General features: G+C 49.1%; 2 protein-coding genes across 7 annotated transcripts in view; both read left to right on the top strand.

Moving 5' to 3' along the window:
• Nucleotides 1–8,808, top strand: part of NUP62 (nucleoporin 62) — a 27,364-nt gene extending 18,556 nt beyond the window's left edge. The window contains exon 2 of the mRNA XM_053606664.1: nucleotides 6,058–8,808. Within this exon, the coding sequence (XP_053462639.1) occupies nucleotides 6,122–7,663 (1,542 nt within the window). The 5' untranslated portion in view covers nucleotides 6,058–6,121 and the 3' untranslated portion in view covers nucleotides 7,664–8,808. The remainder of the gene's footprint in view (nucleotides 1–6,057) is intronic.
• IL4I1 (interleukin 4 induced 1) overlaps nucleotides 1–19,002 on the top strand; it is a 48,510-nt gene that overhangs the window by 18,555 nt on the left and 10,953 nt on the right. The window contains exons 2-3 of one of the 6 annotated variants that reach the window (XM_053606657.1): nucleotides 10,837–10,950; nucleotides 14,457–14,600. The exons of 1 other annotated variant lie outside the window; for it this stretch is intronic. In XM_053606657.1, coding sequence (XP_053462632.1) covers nucleotides 14,564–14,600 — 37 coding nt within the window. In that variant the 5' untranslated portion in view covers nucleotides 10,837–10,950; nucleotides 14,457–14,563. 4 more of the 6 variants (XM_053606659.1, XM_053606662.1, XM_053606658.1 and 1 more) reach the window with 4 other exon arrangements.

The raw sequence follows: 19,002 nt of genomic DNA on the forward strand, positions 1-19,002 counted from the left end.
GAGGCAGCGCCCTATTCAGCCCTCCAGCTCTGAGTACCTGGCCCAAATACTCCCTTCACTTTTCCCTTGAAACTCACCTCTTCCCCATTCCCAGCACCTTTGGCTCCTCTTTCATGAAAGTTTTTTTTTTTTTTTTTGATGATAAATGAGGCAGTGCCTCATGATAGTTTGCATTTATGAGAACCTCCCCAAGTCTTGATTATTGGTGACTTTGTTAACCTGGGTAGACCTGTGGTCTTGGTGCAGACTTGCACGTTTCTCAAGTGGTAATTATTTCTCTGTCTACTGGTTCAGTCTTGGTCTCTTGGCCTGGACCATCGCCCTGGCCTTGTGCCAACCACCTGGCCTCAGCTTCTTCCCTCTGCAGGTGTGGACTGGAGCCCCACCTTAGAGCACGGTGTTAGGATGGACTATCTGGCATGGCTCTGGGTAAAAAGACACTCTTACCCAGCAGGACAGACAGACACTTAGAGGCTAACTCCCAGGAGCCAAAGGCCTATCCTCTCTCTGGAACTTGAAGGGCTGGAACAGCCTACCACATCAGCCCTTCAGTGTGCACAGACTGCCTTCAGCAGTTCCAAGTCACTTAGCACCCAGCTACATTTCTTTCTCTCCTTCACTCAGGCCCTTCCTCCCCATCCTCTGTCTTTCCATGGATAATCCTGCATCTTTAACACTCATCCTCTCCCAGGTAACAGCCTTCTTAGGACATGTGACCTAGGCCTGACTCTGCCTTGAGCCCTGATCCTGAAGCTGACATTTGATGTGTCTCTGGCTGCCTTGGTGGCATGGGCCATGGCTTAGCTAACCATGTTTGGCCTCATTTTCCTCTTTTGTAAAATGGACCTGCCCCAAAGCTTGCTTTCAGGAATTAGTGAGTGATAATGCATTGAAAGTGTAGAACAGGTCTGGATTGATGTGTCTTTGCCATTATGAGTGAAAGATTCCTGGCAGCTGAGGTGTCGGAAACCAGTGAAGCGTTTAATAGTGAGCCATTAAACCAGACAAGTCCCCACAGAAGATTGTTTTTCTTGTAGTTTTTTAATAGTTGCAAAGAGCTTTTTATAAATACTTTTCTGGAAAATTTCAGTTTATTATTAGCATAAGCTCTCTTGAGCTGGGTCTTTGAGAACTGAGATGTGTAGGTGTACCTGTTCTGGTGCCTTTAGCAGCTAGTGTCAACACATCGGTTTGAAGTGGCTCAACAGTGAGGAGGTACGTCTGTCACGCAAGAAGAGATCTGGGCACAGGGTAGGGCCCTGGCGTTCTAGGGGTTGAGAACTTACTGAGGTCTCTTGAGCGTGAAGAGTCATTTGGCAGAATCTCCCTGAAGAGCTTTGTGAAAATGCCAATGCCAGCGTCCTTTACCCCCATGGAGATTGAGGGGCAGCTTGCTGAGTTGCACTGGCTTAGACCAGGTAGCTCCGGTGCAGGTGACCATGGGGTCTTCTCTCCGGAACACCATTGCTGTGTGGAAGAGGAGGAGGAGGAGAACAAGAATGAGGGGTCTGTGAGGAAGCGTGGGGGCAGAGTGGAAGGTGGGGGCAGCTACAGGAGGTTTCCTCTGACTCTTGCTAGGAGGGAATTCCTGTAGACATCTCAAGGAATAAAACCTGGCCTGGAGAGGGAAAAGGAAACAGACAGTATGGGTGCTTCTCTGAGCGGAGCACTTGTCTTCTCGGCTTCTTGGTCATGGCCTTGTTTATTCTTCACAGATGGGGAATCTGAGGCATTAGAAGAGCACAGGATTCTTGCACAAGAGTCCACAGCTAGTAAGTGGCAGAAGCAGAATTAAAACCCAGGTCTTGGGTGGCGCCTGTGGCCCAGTGAGTAGGGCATTGGCCCCATTTATTGAGGGTGGTGGGTTCAAACCTGGCCCTGGCCAAACCGCAACAAAAAAATAGCCGGTCGTTGGGCGGCGCCTGTGGCTCAGTGAGTAGGGTGCCGGCCCCATGTGCCGAAGGTGGCGGGTACAAACCCAGCCCCGGCCAAACTGCAACAAAAACAAAAAAATAGCCGGGCGTTGTGGCGGGCGCCTGTAGTCCCAGCTGCTCGGGAGACTGAGGCAAGAGAATCGCGGAAGCCCAAGAGCTGGAGGTTGCTGTGAGCTGTGTGACGCCACGGCACTCTACCAAGGGCAGTAAAGTGAGACTCTGTCTCTACAAAAAAAAAAAAAAAAATAGCCAGTCGTTGTGGCAGGCACCTGTAGTCCCAGCTACTTGGGAGGCTGAGGCAAGAGAATCGCCTAAGCCCAAGAGCTGGAGATTGCTGTGAGCTGTGAGGCCAAGGCACTCTACCGAGGGCAGTAAAGTAAGACTCTGTCTCTACAAAAAAAAAAAAAAACCCAGGTCTTTGTCAGATGTCTGGAGACCAACTTTGTACCTGAAAACAGGAAGGGACCTTCCAGCTGAACTGCCTCAGCTGTTTTAGATGAATATGGAGTGCTGGACTACCAAATAGTGGCTGTGCCCCAAAGCAGGCCCATATGGGGCAGTAGAAGTAAAGAGGGGTTTGCAGTTCACAGCCCACTATGGAGTGAGAGCTGATAGCTCCTTTCCTTCTGAGCCTCTTCCTCTTCTGTCGTCCTTCCCTCTCCCTTGCAGGACTGCAGAGCCATCAAGGGTCAGGAAATCTTTAGTCAGAATTAGTGCTTCTCCTGATGCAGCCTAAGGGCCCACTGAGCTGCAAATTCATGCTAAGCTTGGCTCTTGCTAAGCTTATACTTCTCTTATACTTCTGGAGGTCAGAAGTCCAAAGGAGTCAAGTATAAGCAGAGCTGGTTCTGGAGGATCTTGGGGAGAAGTGTTTCTTGTCTGTTCCCTTCTAGAGGCCACTGTGTTCCTCAGCTCATGGCCCTTCTTCCATCCGGTCTCTGCTTCCATGATCACATGACTTTCTTTTTTTTTTTTTTTTTTATAGAGACAGAGTCTCACTTTATGGCCCTTGGTAGAGTGCCGTGGCCTCACACAGCTCACAGCAACCTCCAACTCCTGGGCTTAAGCGATTCTCTTGCCTCAGCCTCCCGAGTAGCTGGGACTACAGGCGCCCGCCACAACGTCCAGCTATTTTTTGGTTGCAGTTCAGCCGAGGCTGGGCTTGAACCCGCCACCCTCGGTATATGGGGCGCATGCCTTACTGAGCCACAGGCACCGCCCATGACTTTCTTTTCTATTGTCAATTTCTCCTTTCCCTTTTTATTTATTTTTTGAGACAGTTTGATTCTGTCACCCAGCCAGAGCACAGTTGCACTATCACAACTCACTATAACCTTAAACTGCACTCAGGCAATCCTCCTATCTCAGCATCCCAAGGAGCTGGTGGGACTATAGTCGAAACTCCTATCCTCAAGTGATCCTCCCCTCTCAGCCTCTCAAAGTGCTTAGGATTACAGCCGCTATGCCTAGTCCCCAGCTGCATCTTATAAGACAGCGGTTCTCAACCTGTAGGTCACGACCCCTTTGGGAATCAAACGACCCTTTCACAGGGGTCACCTAAATATATCCTGCATATCAGATATTTACATTACAATTTGTAACAGTAGCAAAATTACAGTTATGAAAATAATTTTATGGTTGGAGGTCACTACAACATGAGGAATTGTATTAGAGGGTTGCAGCATTAGGAAGATTGAGAACCACTGTTATAAGGACATTTGTGATTATATTTAGGACCCATTGGATACTCCAGGATAATCTCCACACCTGAGGATTCTTCATTTAGTCACATCTGCAAAATCCCTTTTATGGTAACAATCTCTGGCATATGGTAACATATTCCCAGGGTCCAAAAATGAGCTGTGGACATGTTTGGGAGACCATTATATTGCCTCCTATACCAGCTCTACTGGAAACCATGTAGGGGCCCTCCCACCGGCAAGGTACCACTTACCTCTTCAGTTACCAGGCCTAGGCAGGCATGGTGTGTTCATGTACTGGCTCTCTGTGGCCTTCAGCCCAGCCTGTAGTCCCCACCCACTTTTTCCAACATTCTCCCACCCCTGTCACCTTTGAGGCAAGATAAAGTCTGATAGAAGCTATTGAATTCATTAACTTGATGGGTCCCACTCTCGTTGTGATTATAAAAACTGGCTGCATCGGTCACTGATTGCTAAGGGTGAATTCATGCTCCGTAATTTAGTTCCCTTTCAGGAACTGAAGTCTGTCAATTAGGTTTGTCTGCTATATAGAGAGAACATTTGAAATTACTGTAAAGTAGAAAAGAGACTCTCCGTGCGTAGCCCACCACCCAGAGGCAGCCCCTCTCTCCAGAGTTGCGCTGTTCTTTCACTAGCATTCTGCTTCAGCCTCTGCTATCATTCCCCACACTACACGTTGGTGGGCAAAGCGTGGGATAGGCTGCCCTTGCCTCTTCTGTCTGATTGGATATAGGGAAACATCCTGTCACCTGGTCCTCTTGCCAGACAAGGGGGTTCATGAATTGGCCAGTGGAAGTCAGTGACTCCAGCAGGTCCACAAAAACCTGGGATCAACTCCTAGCTCACCACTTGCTAGCTGGTGACTCTGGGCAGCTCGCTGAGCCCTTTTCCTCCTGTCTCACTTGGGGATAAGAATCCTGCCTGCCAGCTCTTGGGAGACCTAGTGTCTGAGTGCTTCTCCCTGTCTACCTCATCACCCAATCTCAGCATGTGACCATTTACCTGAACACCCCTATCCTTACCAGGTAACCTTCCACCTTCTGGTTCGTAGATAGCATTGCTGGGAGGTTTTTTCAGTTAGAAGTTGCAGAAATATGGGCGGTGCCTGTGGCTCAGTGGGTAGGGCGCTGGCCCCATATACCAAGGGTGGCAGGTTCGAAACTGGCCCCAGCCAAACTGCAACAAAAAATAGCCAGGTGTTGTGGCGGGCGCCTGTAGTCCCAGCTACTCGGGAGGCTGAGGCAAGAGAATCGTGTAAGCCTAGGAGTTGGAGGTTGCTGTGAGCTGTGATGCCATGGCACTCTACTGAGGGCAATAAAGTAAGACTCTGTCTCTTAAGAAAGAAGAAGTAGGGCAGCGCCTGTGGCTCAAAGGAGTAGGGTGCTGGCCCCATATGCCAGAGGTGGCGGGTTCAAACCCAGCCCTGGCCAAAAACTGCAAAAAGAAAAACAAACAAACGAAAGAAGAAGTAGTTGCAGAAATACATGCAGTGTGCCAGCCCACAGAGCTTCTGGAGTGTTTTATTCCTCTCCCTCCCCCCAGTCCCCCTACTCCATTGATCTCTGTGGCTTATAGTCTTCAGTGTCTGCAGATGGCTGAGAAGATGCCAGGGAAGGCCCAGGTGCATTCTCTGCACTGCACCTGGGCCTCTTTGGGAGAAAAACTACAAGGGAGGACTCACTGGCTGCATCAGGTCTTGATTTGTCCTTGAGGCAATGGCTGCAGCCAGAGGGATCTAAGGCTGTAATTGAGCTCCTGGGTCTCACACCCACTTCTGAGTTAGAAGGAGGGCCATACTTTGGTATGCCCTACTCCTGGTAGATGGTATGGGTGTGCCTGATGGGCCCTCCTTGGCCAAGGTCCTGCCATACAGCTCAGGTTTCGGGGATCTAGCTCTCTGAGGTCCAGAGGGCCACTGGGGCAGCACAAGCCAGATCTACTAACTTAACACTCCACTTGTAGTCAGCAAGGAATCCTCACCAGGTTCCCCTCTGGGGTGCAGGTTGTGTTTCCTTCCTGCTCATTAGAAGTGCCTGGGATCTGATCCTTTTCCTCAAGGGCTAAAGTCCATTCAGAATCCTGTTCTCCTGCCTTCTCCATGAAGCTAGAGGCTCACACTGCTGAGCACGGCCATACACATTGCTCTCACTCCTACCTCCTCGTGCCTGCCCCCCACCTCCTAGTGCCTGGCCCCTGGGGCACGGACTTGTGCTCTGGATCCTTCTCTCTTAGTTTAGCAGAGCCTGATTTAGGTTACATGGAAGAGGAAGGGTTGCTGCATGTTATAATTATCCAGTCCTGCCACCCTCCAATATAAGTACACTTGGTCATGGCACTGACCAAGCTTTTCCTAAACTGCCATCTGATCATGTCACTTCCTCTGCTTTAAAAATCTTCCCAAGGTTGCAGACGCTGACGGATTTGCTTTGGGACCTGGAGTAGCTGTTGCCACCAGAGTCTGGAGCCATGAGCGGGTTTAATTTTGGAGGCAGTGGGGCCCCTACAGGCGGGTTCACGTTTGGCACAGCAAAGACAGCAACAACCACACCGTCAACAGGGTTTGGAGGGTTTACTTTTGGGACTCCCTCGCAGATGCCTGCAAGTACCTCTTCCACCGGCCTGTTCTCGTTCACTACCCAAACTCCTGCAACACAGACTCCAGGATTTGGTTTTGGAACAACAACGCCTGCATCAGGAGGAACTGGATTTTCTTTGGGGATCAGTGCTCCAAAGCTAAACTTGACCAATACAAGTACCACCCCAGCCACAGCAACCCCTGGCACCTTTGGGCTTGGCAGTAGTACTCTCACCAATGCCATATCCAGCACTGTCACCTCCAGCCAGGGCACAGCATCCACTGGCTTTGTGTTTGGGTCTTCTACAGCTGCTGCTGCTGCTCCATCCACCACATCAGGAGGGTTCTCATTCACTGGTGGAAGCACGTCCCAGACTGGGACCTCTGGTTTTAACATTGGCTCAGTGGGGAATTCAGCCCAGCCCACGGCACTCACTGGGTTACCCTTTACTCCAGCTACACCAGCAGCCACTGTAGCAGGGGCCACACAGCCAGCCACTTCGGCACCCACTGCTGCCACCACCAGTGCTGGGCCCAGCCTCTTTGCTTCAATAGCAACTGCTCCAACCTCATCTGCCACCACTGGGCTCTCCCTCTGTCCCCCTACTACCACAGCTGGGGCTTCTGGGGCTGGTATGCTGGGCTTCAACTTAAAGGCCCCTGGAGCAGCTTCTGGTGCCTCCACAGCAACGACCACCGCCACTACCACCACCACCACCACTACTACCGGCTTTGCCTTGAATCTAAAACCACTGGCACCAGCCGGGATCCCCAGCAATGCAGCAGCCACCGTGACTGCCCCACCAGGTCCCAGTGCAACCACTGGGTCGGCCACCAGTCCCGTGATGACCTATGCACAGCTGGAGGGCCTGATCAACAAGTGGAGCCTGGAGCTGGAGGACCAAGAGCGGCACTTTCTCCAGCAGGCCACCCAGGTCAATGCCTGGGACCGTACACTGATTGAGAATGGAGAGAAGATCACCAGCCTGCATCGCGAGGTAGAGAAGGTAAAGCTGGACCAGAAGAGGCTGGACCAGGAGCTTGACTTCATTCTGTCTCAGCAGAAGGAACTAGAAGACCTGCTCAGCCCACTGGAGGAGTCAGTCAAGGAACAAAGTGGGACCATCTACCTGCAGCACGCTGATGAGGAGCGAGAGAAAACCTACAAGCTGGCAGAGAACATTGATGCGCAGCTGAAGCGCATGGCCCAGGACCTCAAGGACATCATTGAACACCTGAACACGTCTGGGGGCCCTGCCGACACCAGCGACCCGCTGCAGCAGATCTGCAAGATCCTCAATGCGCACATGGACTCGCTGCAGTGGATTGACCAGAACTCAGCCCTACTGCAGAGGAAAGTGGAGGAAGTGACCAAGGTGTGTGAGGGGCGTCGCAAGGAGCAGGAGCGCAGCTTCCGGATCACATTTGACTAAGCAGACAGTGTCTCCAGGGCCCACGGGTTCTGAGGATCTTTGAGGGGGAATGTGCCCTAATTGTCTAGTTTTGGTGGGTTGCAACAAATGTTGTTGCAACAAGATACTTGTTTGTTTCTTTATTTCTTTCCTTCAAATGATTGTGCTGTTGAGAGAATTGTTCTGTGGTTTAACTTTTTCCCCTTAGTGAAGAGGAAGTATTCTGAGCCCTCTGGTCCAGGCAGTAGGCTTGTGAGTGTAGTTTCTGTGTTTCATTGGCATATCTTAGCCCCCTTTCACCTGCTACAACCATAGCTACTCTTCCTTCTGTCTCCAGCCAAGTGATGGCTCCAACTCACCTAAGAAAAATCTTCACTTCCCAGCCAGGTTGGGTGGGCAGCCATGCTGTCCAACACATAGTCACAGGTGCAGTGAAAAAGTACCAAGGTTAAAAGAATCTCCATCCTCAGGAGACAGCAGCCTAGTTCTGAAGTATAAGATGTGTACTTGTGAAAACCACCAAGACAAAGAAGTGAATTGTGACTAGAACAAAGGGATAGAGAATTTCAAAGGCTAAAAACAGGTCAGCTGAGGAGCCTGAACTAGGTATTGAGAAAAGAGTGAGACTCAAGAGGTCTTCGCTCTCCAGGTGTCACCTGAGGCCTCACCTCCCCAGGAAGTCTTCTCAGCCACCGAAGCTCAGTCAGTTGGTTCTTGCAGGTCCCCACAGTACATCAAGCTCACCCCTTGCAATACTTGCAACACTGTATTGTGCCGGCTGTTTGCTTCTCTTTCTCACAGTTAGATTGTGAGCTCCTGTGGACAGAGAGTGGTTGCTGTTCCCCTTATGTCCCCAGCAGGGTCCCTGTCACATTTGTTAAATGAAAGAATAATGAAGGTGAAACCAATGTTTTGTTTATCCACAAAAATGCCTGCTGAAATAGCCACCATTGCCCATGGTGGCCACAGATTTGTTTCTGAGCTTCCCGATGCCAAAGCTAACCTTACAGTTACAGTAAGCCACAGAGTTCAGAAGGCAGGAGCCAGCCTGTTGTATACCTGTCTTTATATCTTGTTGCATTCTCTGAAGTATTTATGTTGCTTATGTTGTTGCTTTCCTAAATAAAAGATTTGTAAAACACAAAAAATTGCTATTAATATGGATAAATGTTAGGAGAAGCTTGAGTTAAAAAAAGAAAAGTTCCAAGAAGACTATTATCAAATGTGATGCCATTCTTCTCAAGTCAAAGCAAGAAAAACTAAACAGCACATTTTACATACATGTCAGGATGTGATGGAGCAGTTTTTGTTTGAAAGGGAGTAATGCACAAGTTCAAGTTGTGGTTGCCTCTGAAAAGGGGTAGGTGTGCTGATGGTAGAAGAAGTTATCATGGCTGATGTTCTGAGTAGTAGGCCCCAGGTGTTGTGATATCTTAGATCTTAACATCACAGATGTTAAATCATTTGGCACCATCCCTAACCCAGTGGTCACAGACATTAGCATTTCTTTTTGTCACCTGGGCTTGCTAGAGGATTCTGGTTCTTCAACAATGGAAAAACAAAGAAAGCTAGGATGCAATCAGGCGATTTCTAGATAAGTGGTTCCATGTTCTGCCTGAGCCCTCAGTGGTTCCATGTTCTCCCTCAGGATGCCAAGCACTTAGATCTCTCTCCTTCTGGGCTGTGGGGAGTCTGGATTGTCAGCCTTCCCCAGCCTTTTTGATAAACTGGGCCACACATTTTGGACAAAGTTTTGTCTAAGCCAGAAGCCACACAGGGTTGGAGAGAAACCAAATTAGAGGAGGAAGACGGCAAGAATCTCAGTTGCTTCTCTCAAAATCTGTCAACAGTGGCCTTTTTTCCACAGTCCAAGGCCTTGACTCAAACTGACCCCTCTGCCTAAAAGGAGGCCTCAGGTCTCCCTTAAGCAGTGTTTTTCAACTAATTTTAGCTCATGGCACACTTGAACCTGTAGTTAAACTTTTGTAGCACACTTAAAATATCAAAAACAAGTTTTATAGCACGGTGGTTATGGTGCCAGCCACATGTACTGAGGCTAGCAGGTTCGAGCTCGGCATGGGCCAGCTAAACAACAACAACTGCAACAAGAAAATAGCCAGGCGTGTGGCGGGCGCCTATAGTCCCAGCTGCTTGGGAGGCCGAGGCAAGAGAAATTACTTGAGCCCAAGAGTTTGAGGTTGCTGTGAGCTGTGACACTACGGCACTCTACCGAGGGCAACGTAGTAAAACTCTCTCTCAAAAAAATAAATATAAAAAAACAAGTTTTAAGAAAAGAGTATATTTAATGTGCTTTGAACTTCTTTCAAAAATAATTAATGGTTTTTAAAATTTTTCAGGGCACACCGATTGAAAATCACTGCCCTAGAAAGTAGAAGGTAACTTGTATTTTACCTGTGTTTATTCATTCAACATCCAGTTTTAGAGCACCTACTTCATACCAGATCCTGATCTGGCACTGGAGTTACAAAAATAGAGCAGTGTTTCTCTGCCTACAAGGAGATTGCAACCAGTGGCCATACAGTTGTGATAAGAAGGAACAATCTGGCTGCACTCAATGGCTCAGCGTATAATACCAGCACTCTGGGAGGCCAAGTCAGGACGATTGCTTGAACTAAGGAGTTCAAGACCAGGCTGAGCAAGAGTGAGACCCTATCCCTACTAAAAATAGAAAAATTAGCCAGGCATTGTGGTGGACACCTGTAGTCCTAGCTACTCGGGAGTTTGAAGGAGGAGGATCGCTTGAACCCAGGGGTTTGAGGTTATCTAGGCTGAGGTCATGGCAGTCTAGCCTGGGCAACAGAGTGAGACTCAAAAAAGAAAAATCTGAGCATACATTTTCAATGTGTATATATGTGTATGTGTGTTTTCCTATTTGACATACTAAACATGAGTAAAGCTAATTGCTTTCTCACAGTTGTATTTTTAAAATAAGAAACTTGCAATATTTTCTTCCTACACCCCAAGGGATCATGGATACCCCACTTTGAAGGACACAAGTGATTCTGAGAAAGCAGGTGGATCAGCTACAGTGCTCTAGAACCCTGGAAAAAATGATTCCAACAGGCTTCCTGGGGGAGTCTGGGAGGGGTCCCCCAGAGTACAAGAAGATCAGCAGCTGACTGGGTGCCACTCTGTGATGATGGCATCATAGTAACTGCGGTTTCCCTTTCCAGGAAGAAAACAGATGTTCTTCTTTGCCAGTCCAGACAAATGGCCTTAAGTTCTTCATTAATTAATAGGAAGACAACAAATGTGCTGACTAAATTTGGAATCAGAGGCTGTTAAAGGTGAATCTCCTCAGTAAGCTCTTACTGCATTTCTATTCCCTGTTTAGGGATAAGAGTGGCAATTGGATTTATGGTTGTGGCTTTCTTTTAATCTCAAAGAAACCCTCAAATGACTACCTATGTTATAACCCCTTCCCCAGGAGGATTCCCTTGCCCCGTTCATTGGACAGCTTGGCATCAAAAGGGTCAGGTTTTTTGAAACGTTTGCACAGCAAGAGAGCACCCTTAATCTAAGGAAGGTTGAAACTAATGATTCTCAAGCATTGGTGTGCTGGTAAATGTTTAGCAGTCTGATCACAAAGTGAGAAGGACGCCCTGATTTGTGTGAGATGCTGATTTTCATAGTGTAAATATTCTCACCACAGCTAATTTTAAGCTACCGTTGTGAAGTCACTGAACATGAAGTTGGGGACACATGCTATATAAAGACAATAAATTTGCCTCAAGAGCATATATATTAGTGTAAAATGTAGCCAATTAGGAAGTGATGTGTTTTGAGTATTATCTTTGTTTTTAATAGAATCTGTGTCATTGTAAATATAGTTAAATAATGAATGGCTTACACAGCAAAACAAAAATCCTGAAAATTTTGTCAGCTCTTGCAAATTGGTATGAGCCATTTCCAGCACACCATTGCTATTCCTATTTTCAGTGAACCCGAAAATATCTGGGTGCTTTAAAAATCTGCCTTCAGACCCTCAGGGACAGTGGCTTGCAGAACTCCCCAGGGAGTGAGATCCCTCAACCCTAGCTGCTCCCAGGCATGTCCCACGGCACCACACTCCTAGCTCACACATACTCGGTTGGACACTGGTCACTTCAAACATTGTGACTCACCTAGGCATTCCCATCCTACCTCACCTTCAGATACCAATTAAATTCCCATGACCACCAAAATTTTCCCTGTGGCAGGAACCAGACAAGGTGCCCTGCCTTGCCAGGAGCTAGCCTGGTCCCTGGTGTCAACATCAGACCTCATGCCTCTCAGGAAACAGATTTCCTAATCCATGGAACCAAAACTGACTAAAGATTTGAATCTTTATTCAAACACATCAATTGTTTCAAGAAATTATTATGGGTCAATTTGGGAAATGCAAACATTGATTTAGTGATATTAAGGAATAATCACTGTTTTTAAATGTGATAGTAATTTAGTTTTTTTGTGTTTTTTTTTTTTGCAGTTTTTTTTTTTTTTTTTTTTGGCCAGGGCTGGGTTTGAACCTGCCACCTCCAGCATATGGGGCCAGTACCCTACTCCTTTGAGCCACAGGCACCGCCATTGTTTTTTTTTTTTAATAGAGACAGAGTTTCACTTTATTACCCTCGGCAGAGTGCTGTGGCGTCACAAAGCTCACAGCAACCTCCAACTCCTGGGCTTAGGTAATTCTCCTGCCTCAGCCTCCCGAGTAGCTGGGACTACAGGCACCCGCCACAACAGCCAGCTATTTTTTTGTTGCAGTTTGGCCGGGGCCGGGCTTGAACCTGCCACCCTTGGTATATGGGGCCAGCACCCTATTCATTGAGCCACGGGCGCCGCCCTAGTAATTTAGGTTTAAAAACAAAAGAAGCAATTGTTTTTAAAGACAGGCTGATAAACTCTAGTCCCCTCTCCTGTTTTTATAAATAAAAAACCCACGCTTGGGCGGCACCTGTGGCTCAGTGAGTAGGACACCGGCCCCATATACCGAGGGTGGTGGGTTCAAACCCAGCCCTGGCCAAACTGCAACAAAAAAATAGCCGGACGTTGTGGCAGGCACCTGTAGTCCCAGCTGCTTGGGAGGCTGAGGCAAGAGAATCGCGTAAGCCCAAGAGCTGGAGGTTGCCGTGAGCCGTGTGACATGGCACTCTACCCAAGGGCGGTACAGTGAGACTGTCTCTACAAAAAAAAAACAGCCACGCTCGCTCATTATGTGAGCTATAGCTGCTTGGAGAGCAGAGAGGTATAGAGGTATAGTCTAGACGCAGAGTCTTGGATAAGGAGGTGCCCCCAAAATGCATACACACTTAAGGAAAGAAACTTGCTAAATTTGTAATACTCAAGTCACTTTTGACTTCTGCATTTACAAGTGCTCAATGTGATTTTTATTCATCTTTTGTCAACAGTATGTATTGAGTATTACAATTTTCTTTTATTTTTTGAGACAGTCTCACTTTGTTACCCTCATTAGAGTGCCGTGGCATCATAGCTTAAGAGATTGGGCTCAAGAGATTCTCTTGCCTCAGCCTCCCAAGTAGCTGGGACTACAGGTGCTCGCCACAATGCCCGGTTATTTTTAGAGACGAAGTCTCTCTCTTGCTCAGGCTGGTCTTATACTGTGAGCTCAGGGCAGTCCACCCACTTTGGCCTCTCAGAGTGCTAGGATTACAGGCATCAGCCACCACGTCCAGCCAAATATTACAGTTTTAACAGTTTTCTCCTTTCTCAAAATGTGTGGACATTTAAGCCGGGTGCACTGGTTCACGCCTATAATCCTAGCACTCAGGGAGGCTGAAGCGGGTGAATTGCTTGAACTCAGGAGTTTGAGACCAGCCTAAGCAAGAGCAAGACCTAATAAAAATAGAAAAATTAGCCAGGTGTTGTGGCAAGCCCCTGTACTCCAAGATATTTGGGAGGCTGAGGAAGGTGGATCGCTTGAGCCCAGTAGTTTGAGGTTGCTGTGAACTATGACTCCATAGCATTCAACCAACTGTGACAAAGTGAGATTGTCTCAAAAAATAATTTTAAAAAATATATAGACATTTTTTGGGGCACCCTCTGTATTTACACAAACAGCTTGCCAGCCCCTGCTTGAGAGAAACATTCCAACATACTTACCAAATAGATACACCAGACAAAACACTATGATGTCTGGGATTTGCTTTAAAATAATCCAATGTAGCCAGGCGTTGTGGTGGGTGCCTGTAGTCCCAGCTACTCAGGAGGCTGAGCCAAGAGAATCGCCTGAGCCCAAGAATTGGAGGTTGCTGTGAGCTGTGATGCCAAGGGTGTCACTCTGCTGAGGGCAACAAAGTGGAACTCTGTCTCAAAAAAATAATAATAAAATAAAATAATCCAATGGGGGAGGGAGAGAATATAAATGAAATGAGAACTGTGAGGCCACAAACACACTTGGGTTCATCATCCTAGTAGCTCTACTTTTATACTTGTGGGAAAGTTTCCAAAATAAAACACTTGAGAAGGGCCGGGCATGGTGGCTTAAGCCTGTAATCCCAGCACTCTGGGAGGCCAAGGTGGGTGGATTGCCTGAGCTCATAGGTTCGAGATCAGCCTGGGCAAAAGTGAGACCCTGTCTCAAAAAATAGCCAGGCGCTGTGGCAGGCACCTTTAGTCCCAGCTACTCAGGAAGCTGAGACAAGAAAATCACTTGAGCCCAAGAGTTTGAGGTTGCTGTGAACTATGATGCCACAGCACTCTACCGAGGGTGACAAAATGAGACTCTCAAAAAACAAAAACACTTGAGAAGGGAGGGAGGGCCTTCTTTTCAATTGCTCTGACCCCACACCAGGACCCTGGCATCTCTGGTCTAACAAGGGCATCAGGACAAAGCCACCATCATTACTTCAGCTCTGCACACCCAATGATGACTTCTGTCCCAGGCTAACCAGAAAGGCCATGGGTGCTGAGAGAGCCCCCCAGAGCCAGCCATGCAGTGAGTGCCCCCCTTCCAGGGCCAGGGGTATTTGGAAAACTGGGGAAGGAGGGGCAGGAGGGCTCTGGTGGAAGGGGGGTCCCTGTCTGGGAGTCAGGCCCGAGATCAAAGGGGTTCAGGTAAGTCCATCCTTGCTCTCTGTGCACTCCCCTCATCCTGGCCCTAACCCCCAACTGCCATCTGGGTCCCTGGCCAACGCCTAGGTAGTCCCTGTTGTCTTCTGAGACTTGATGAAAGTTTTAATACTGAACACTCTGGGTCTTTGGACAAACTCAGAGTGTCTGTGTATATATATACACAAACACACGTACATACTTGCATGTGTGTATTTGTGTAATGCAGTGGCCCACCCCTAGCATATCTGTGGCTGCCATCAGTAATACCTGCCCTTATGAGCCTCGAGGCCCCCAGTGGGGTTGGGGCCAGGTCTGTGGCTGCTGTGCAGATATGACCAAAACTGCATTAGAACTGTCACTGCAGTTCTATAAGCAAGTCAAATAGGGTAGGTTTTTTCCCCCTAAAGACCATTTTTACCTGGAAGGATTAACAGTGTTTTCTAGAAATTCGATCATAAAACTAGGATATCCCAAAACCAACAGAGACATGAGACCTTTCTCTCTCTGCTTCCTCCCATCTTCTTCCTCCTGCCCTGCCCCAGCTCTGGCCCACGGAGCATCCATCCTGCACTGTCTCCTACCCACAACCTGATCCAAACTGCTGTTTTCCTTGGCTCATTCCACCCTAATCCCTACCTCTGATTTAACCCAAATGCCAACCTCTTAAGTATCAGCAATGATCTGGAAAGCCCATTCTTTCTACCAATGGAGATTAATGTCAGTCCTGACCTGGCCCAATCTCTATTTCTGTTCTTCACTTTAGGCACCTGGCTCTGTCTGATGTATTGATTCAAATTAACATTAATTGGAATTTTTTCCCTCTAATTACAAAAGTAATACATGGTCAATGAAGACAATATGAAACACACACAAAAAACTCAATGGAAAAAAAGCAATCTCCAAATTATTCATAATCTGACTCCAAAACATCCTCTGTAGGATACTCTGCCACATGGCCTTCCAGCACTTCTCCCACTAATTGTAACCAGCTCTCCATCCTGGAACCCTACTGGCCACCTTTTGGAGTTGCATCCAACATCTACTAACCCTCATCTGTTGCTTCTCAGCAGACCATTTGCCTCCCTACCCCCTGGGAATATTTGGTAATATCTGGAGACATCTTTGGTTGTGACCCCTGCATTGGTGGGGAAAGTGCTCCTGGCATGTGCTGGGTAGACGCCAGGGGTACTGACAACCATCCCACAAGGCACAGCAACAACCCGGTCCCGTATGTCAACAGTGTTGAGGTGGAGAGGTCCTGCCTAACACCATGCCTAATCCTCAAGTCTAAGCCTGTTCCTGACAGCAAAGTGGTCAGGAATGCCCTAGAAGCCAGGCTGCCTGCCATCAAAGGGAGGCTCGGCCCCTTCCAAGCTGGTGACTTATCTGGGCCTCAGTTTTCTCCATCATAAAAGGGGACAGCTAAACTCACCTTGCCAGAGCTGTTCTTGGAGTAAATGAAGGCAAACAGAGTGTCTGACACATAAAGTCAATAAGTACCACTGAACAGTAGCCACTGTCATTTCATCAATAGCAAGGCCATGATTAGGCCCTGCTCCAAAGGGATCTCTGCCCTCAGGTGGTGCTACCCCTGATCTGGGCTTCTCTTGGTGGTGCTGCCTCTTAGCAGGGTGCCCCCAGCAGTGCTATTTCTCTCCTGCTTCTACCCACACTGGTCCCTCCAGGAGAGGCTAGCACTGCATCTCCTTCTTAGAGCATGAGGTGAGGTGCCCGTGTGTCCAGGGCCAGATAGCTTAGACAGCAACCCTGTATGGGAAAGACAAGGAGGTCAGCTAAGGGACCCTAGCAGAGCCCCACACATCTATTCTGGTGACCCACAGTCTGCCCAGACATGCCCTTGGGTGGCTCTGTGCTGTTCACTTCATGGCAGTTTCTGTTGCACTTGTGTGGAACACTGCCATGAGGCTATAGCATCCAGGCTCTTCTTGGCAGGGGCTGGGGGCCCTGGGGTCTGCCCAACCTGGTGAGGAACCCACAGCACCACCATTCCCTTCTCTGGGACCCAGGGAAAGTGCCTTCCCTTCTCTGGTTTAGGTTCCTCCTCTCTGGGGACCTGGGATTAGATGAGAAGTCCTGTCTGCATAGCACAGACCACTGAGTTCATGAGGTGGCATTCGTGCACTGCACGTGACTGTGAATAATACATGCCTAGTCTGTGAGGAGAAGACCTGAGCTCCAAGACCTTGGGAAAGTCCTTTCCTGTCTCTGTGCTGTGGTCCTCCTCTGCCCACGGCTCACCACCTCTGAGCCTCAGTTTCCTTATCTGTCAAATGTAGGCACTGTGAGGGTCACAATGAGCACAAAGCCCTGAGCACAGGGTGACTTCTGAGTGTTATCATTACTATTTTTTTTGGCGGGGGGGGGGTCAGACTCTCACTCTTGTCACCCTAGGTAGAGTGCTGTGGCATCACAGCTGAAAGCACCTTCAAACTCTTAGGTTCAAGTGATCCTCTTGCCTTAGCCTCCCAAGTAGCTGGAACTACAGGCACCTGCCACACGCCTGGCTAATTTTTTTTTAGTAGAAAACTCTTGCTCTTGCTCAGAGCTGGTCTTGAACTCCTGAACTCAGGCAATCCACCCGCCTCAGCCTCCCAGAGTGCTAAGATTACAGGCATGAGCCACAGTGCAGGCCTCTGATTACAATTTTGCTGACTTGAGCTCTTTCAGCAGGCAGCCTTATAGGCTCTGTCCAGTTGTCCGATTTTATTTCCTTTTGGCCACTGCTTCGCCCCTCCCCCTCCCCCGCAATGTCATATGCTTTCTGACTCATACACACCTCCAACCTCTCCCTCCATCAAACCTCATCCCTCTTTGATTCAATGTCCAAGTTTCCCATCTTGCTCTTTCTTGGTAATGTCTCCGACTCCTTTGCTATAGAGAATCTGCCTACCTCTGGCTTTTCTCCTTACCAACCCCCTTGTTCCCACTCCCTTGCCCCCAAGAAAAGTCCCCACCATTGCTTCCCCACCCTTCCCACTTTGGGGTGCTGCCCACACTCTGCCCCAAGCTGAGTCCAGAGGAGGGGCAAGGGCGTGGCCTGGGTGCTCTCACTGCCAGGTGGCCACTCTAGCCCCCACCCCACAGTTCTGACTAGTACTGACTCAGATGCTGTTTGCAGGACTTCCCTGGATTCTCTCACTCAACCCTAAAACACTGTAATGGCCCCATTTCACAGCTGCAGACAGGAGCCACAGAGAGGGGAAGCCCTTACCCAAAGTCCCCAGCTGGCAGGCACCAGGCTTAGGCTCCAGGTGGGCTGGCACAGAGCCCATCCCCTGACCACCATGCTGCTGCCTGCGAGCCCCGCTGCCACCCCTACTTCAAGGAGGAGAGGCTAAGGACAGAGTGAGCCATCAGGGCATGATGACAGCTGACAGAGTAGGACTCGGGAGAAAAGAGGCCGGGCCCAAGCACCTGGAGCCCCACAGCCTGGGTGAGACCCTCTGTCCTCCTGTCATTGAAATCAAGGAGGCAGAGAGCTCAGGGTGGGTAGAAAAAGGACCTGGTGATCAGGGACCAGGGCAGGGCAGGCCGAAAGGGCAGTCCCTCCTGTCAGCAAGATTACCTGAGTATTTCTGGCCTCTAAACTGCCCCAGGCCTATTTGGGGCAAGAATAAGAAATGGACTGATTTACTTCCTCCCAAGTCCATTTCTCCCACTGGCCACCGCCCTCCCGCATCCCCAGCCCCAAACTAGACTCTGAGCATCTGACTTTGTAACTCCCAGATAGCAGTTTCATTTCCCTGCTGATTCCCCAAGGGAGGGGTGGGTGGTGCTCAGCTGGTTTAAGGGGAGAGAAGGGGCTGCAGGGCCTGCAGAGGGCAGAGGAGAGAAAAGCACCAGGCTGTGCTGCAGTCCCAGAGCTGGAGGTAAAGAGTCGAAGCCCGCAGGGCCTGGGGGCCAGGGATAGAAATGGGACTGGCAGAAAGAGGGGAGAGAGAGAGAGACAGAGCAAGTGAGCTGAACAGAGAGAGCAGGGGAGACATGGTCGTCAGGCAGAGGTAGAGAATGAGGGCAGAGGCAGGCAAGAAGGGAGGTGAGTATGGTCCAGGGGGCTCTGAAGGAACCAACTTGGGGGGCACTGGCATCCAGAGAGGAAGATGGTTATGGGGCAGGGCTGAGGCAGGCCGTGGGTTATGGGGGAGATAGAGTCAGGCTGGGGGGACACAGATCCCATCACATTGGCTCTCACCAATTCTCCTTCACCTCAGACCCCATCTCCCACTGAGAGACATGGCCCCATTGGGTGAGTAAGCAGGGGAGGG

The sequence above is a fragment of the Nycticebus coucang genome, chromosome 10 (genome assembly GCF_027406575.1).
Source record: "Nycticebus coucang isolate mNycCou1 chromosome 10, mNycCou1.pri, whole genome shotgun sequence".
NCBI lineage: Eukaryota > Metazoa > Chordata > Mammalia > Primates > Lorisidae > Nycticebus > Nycticebus coucang.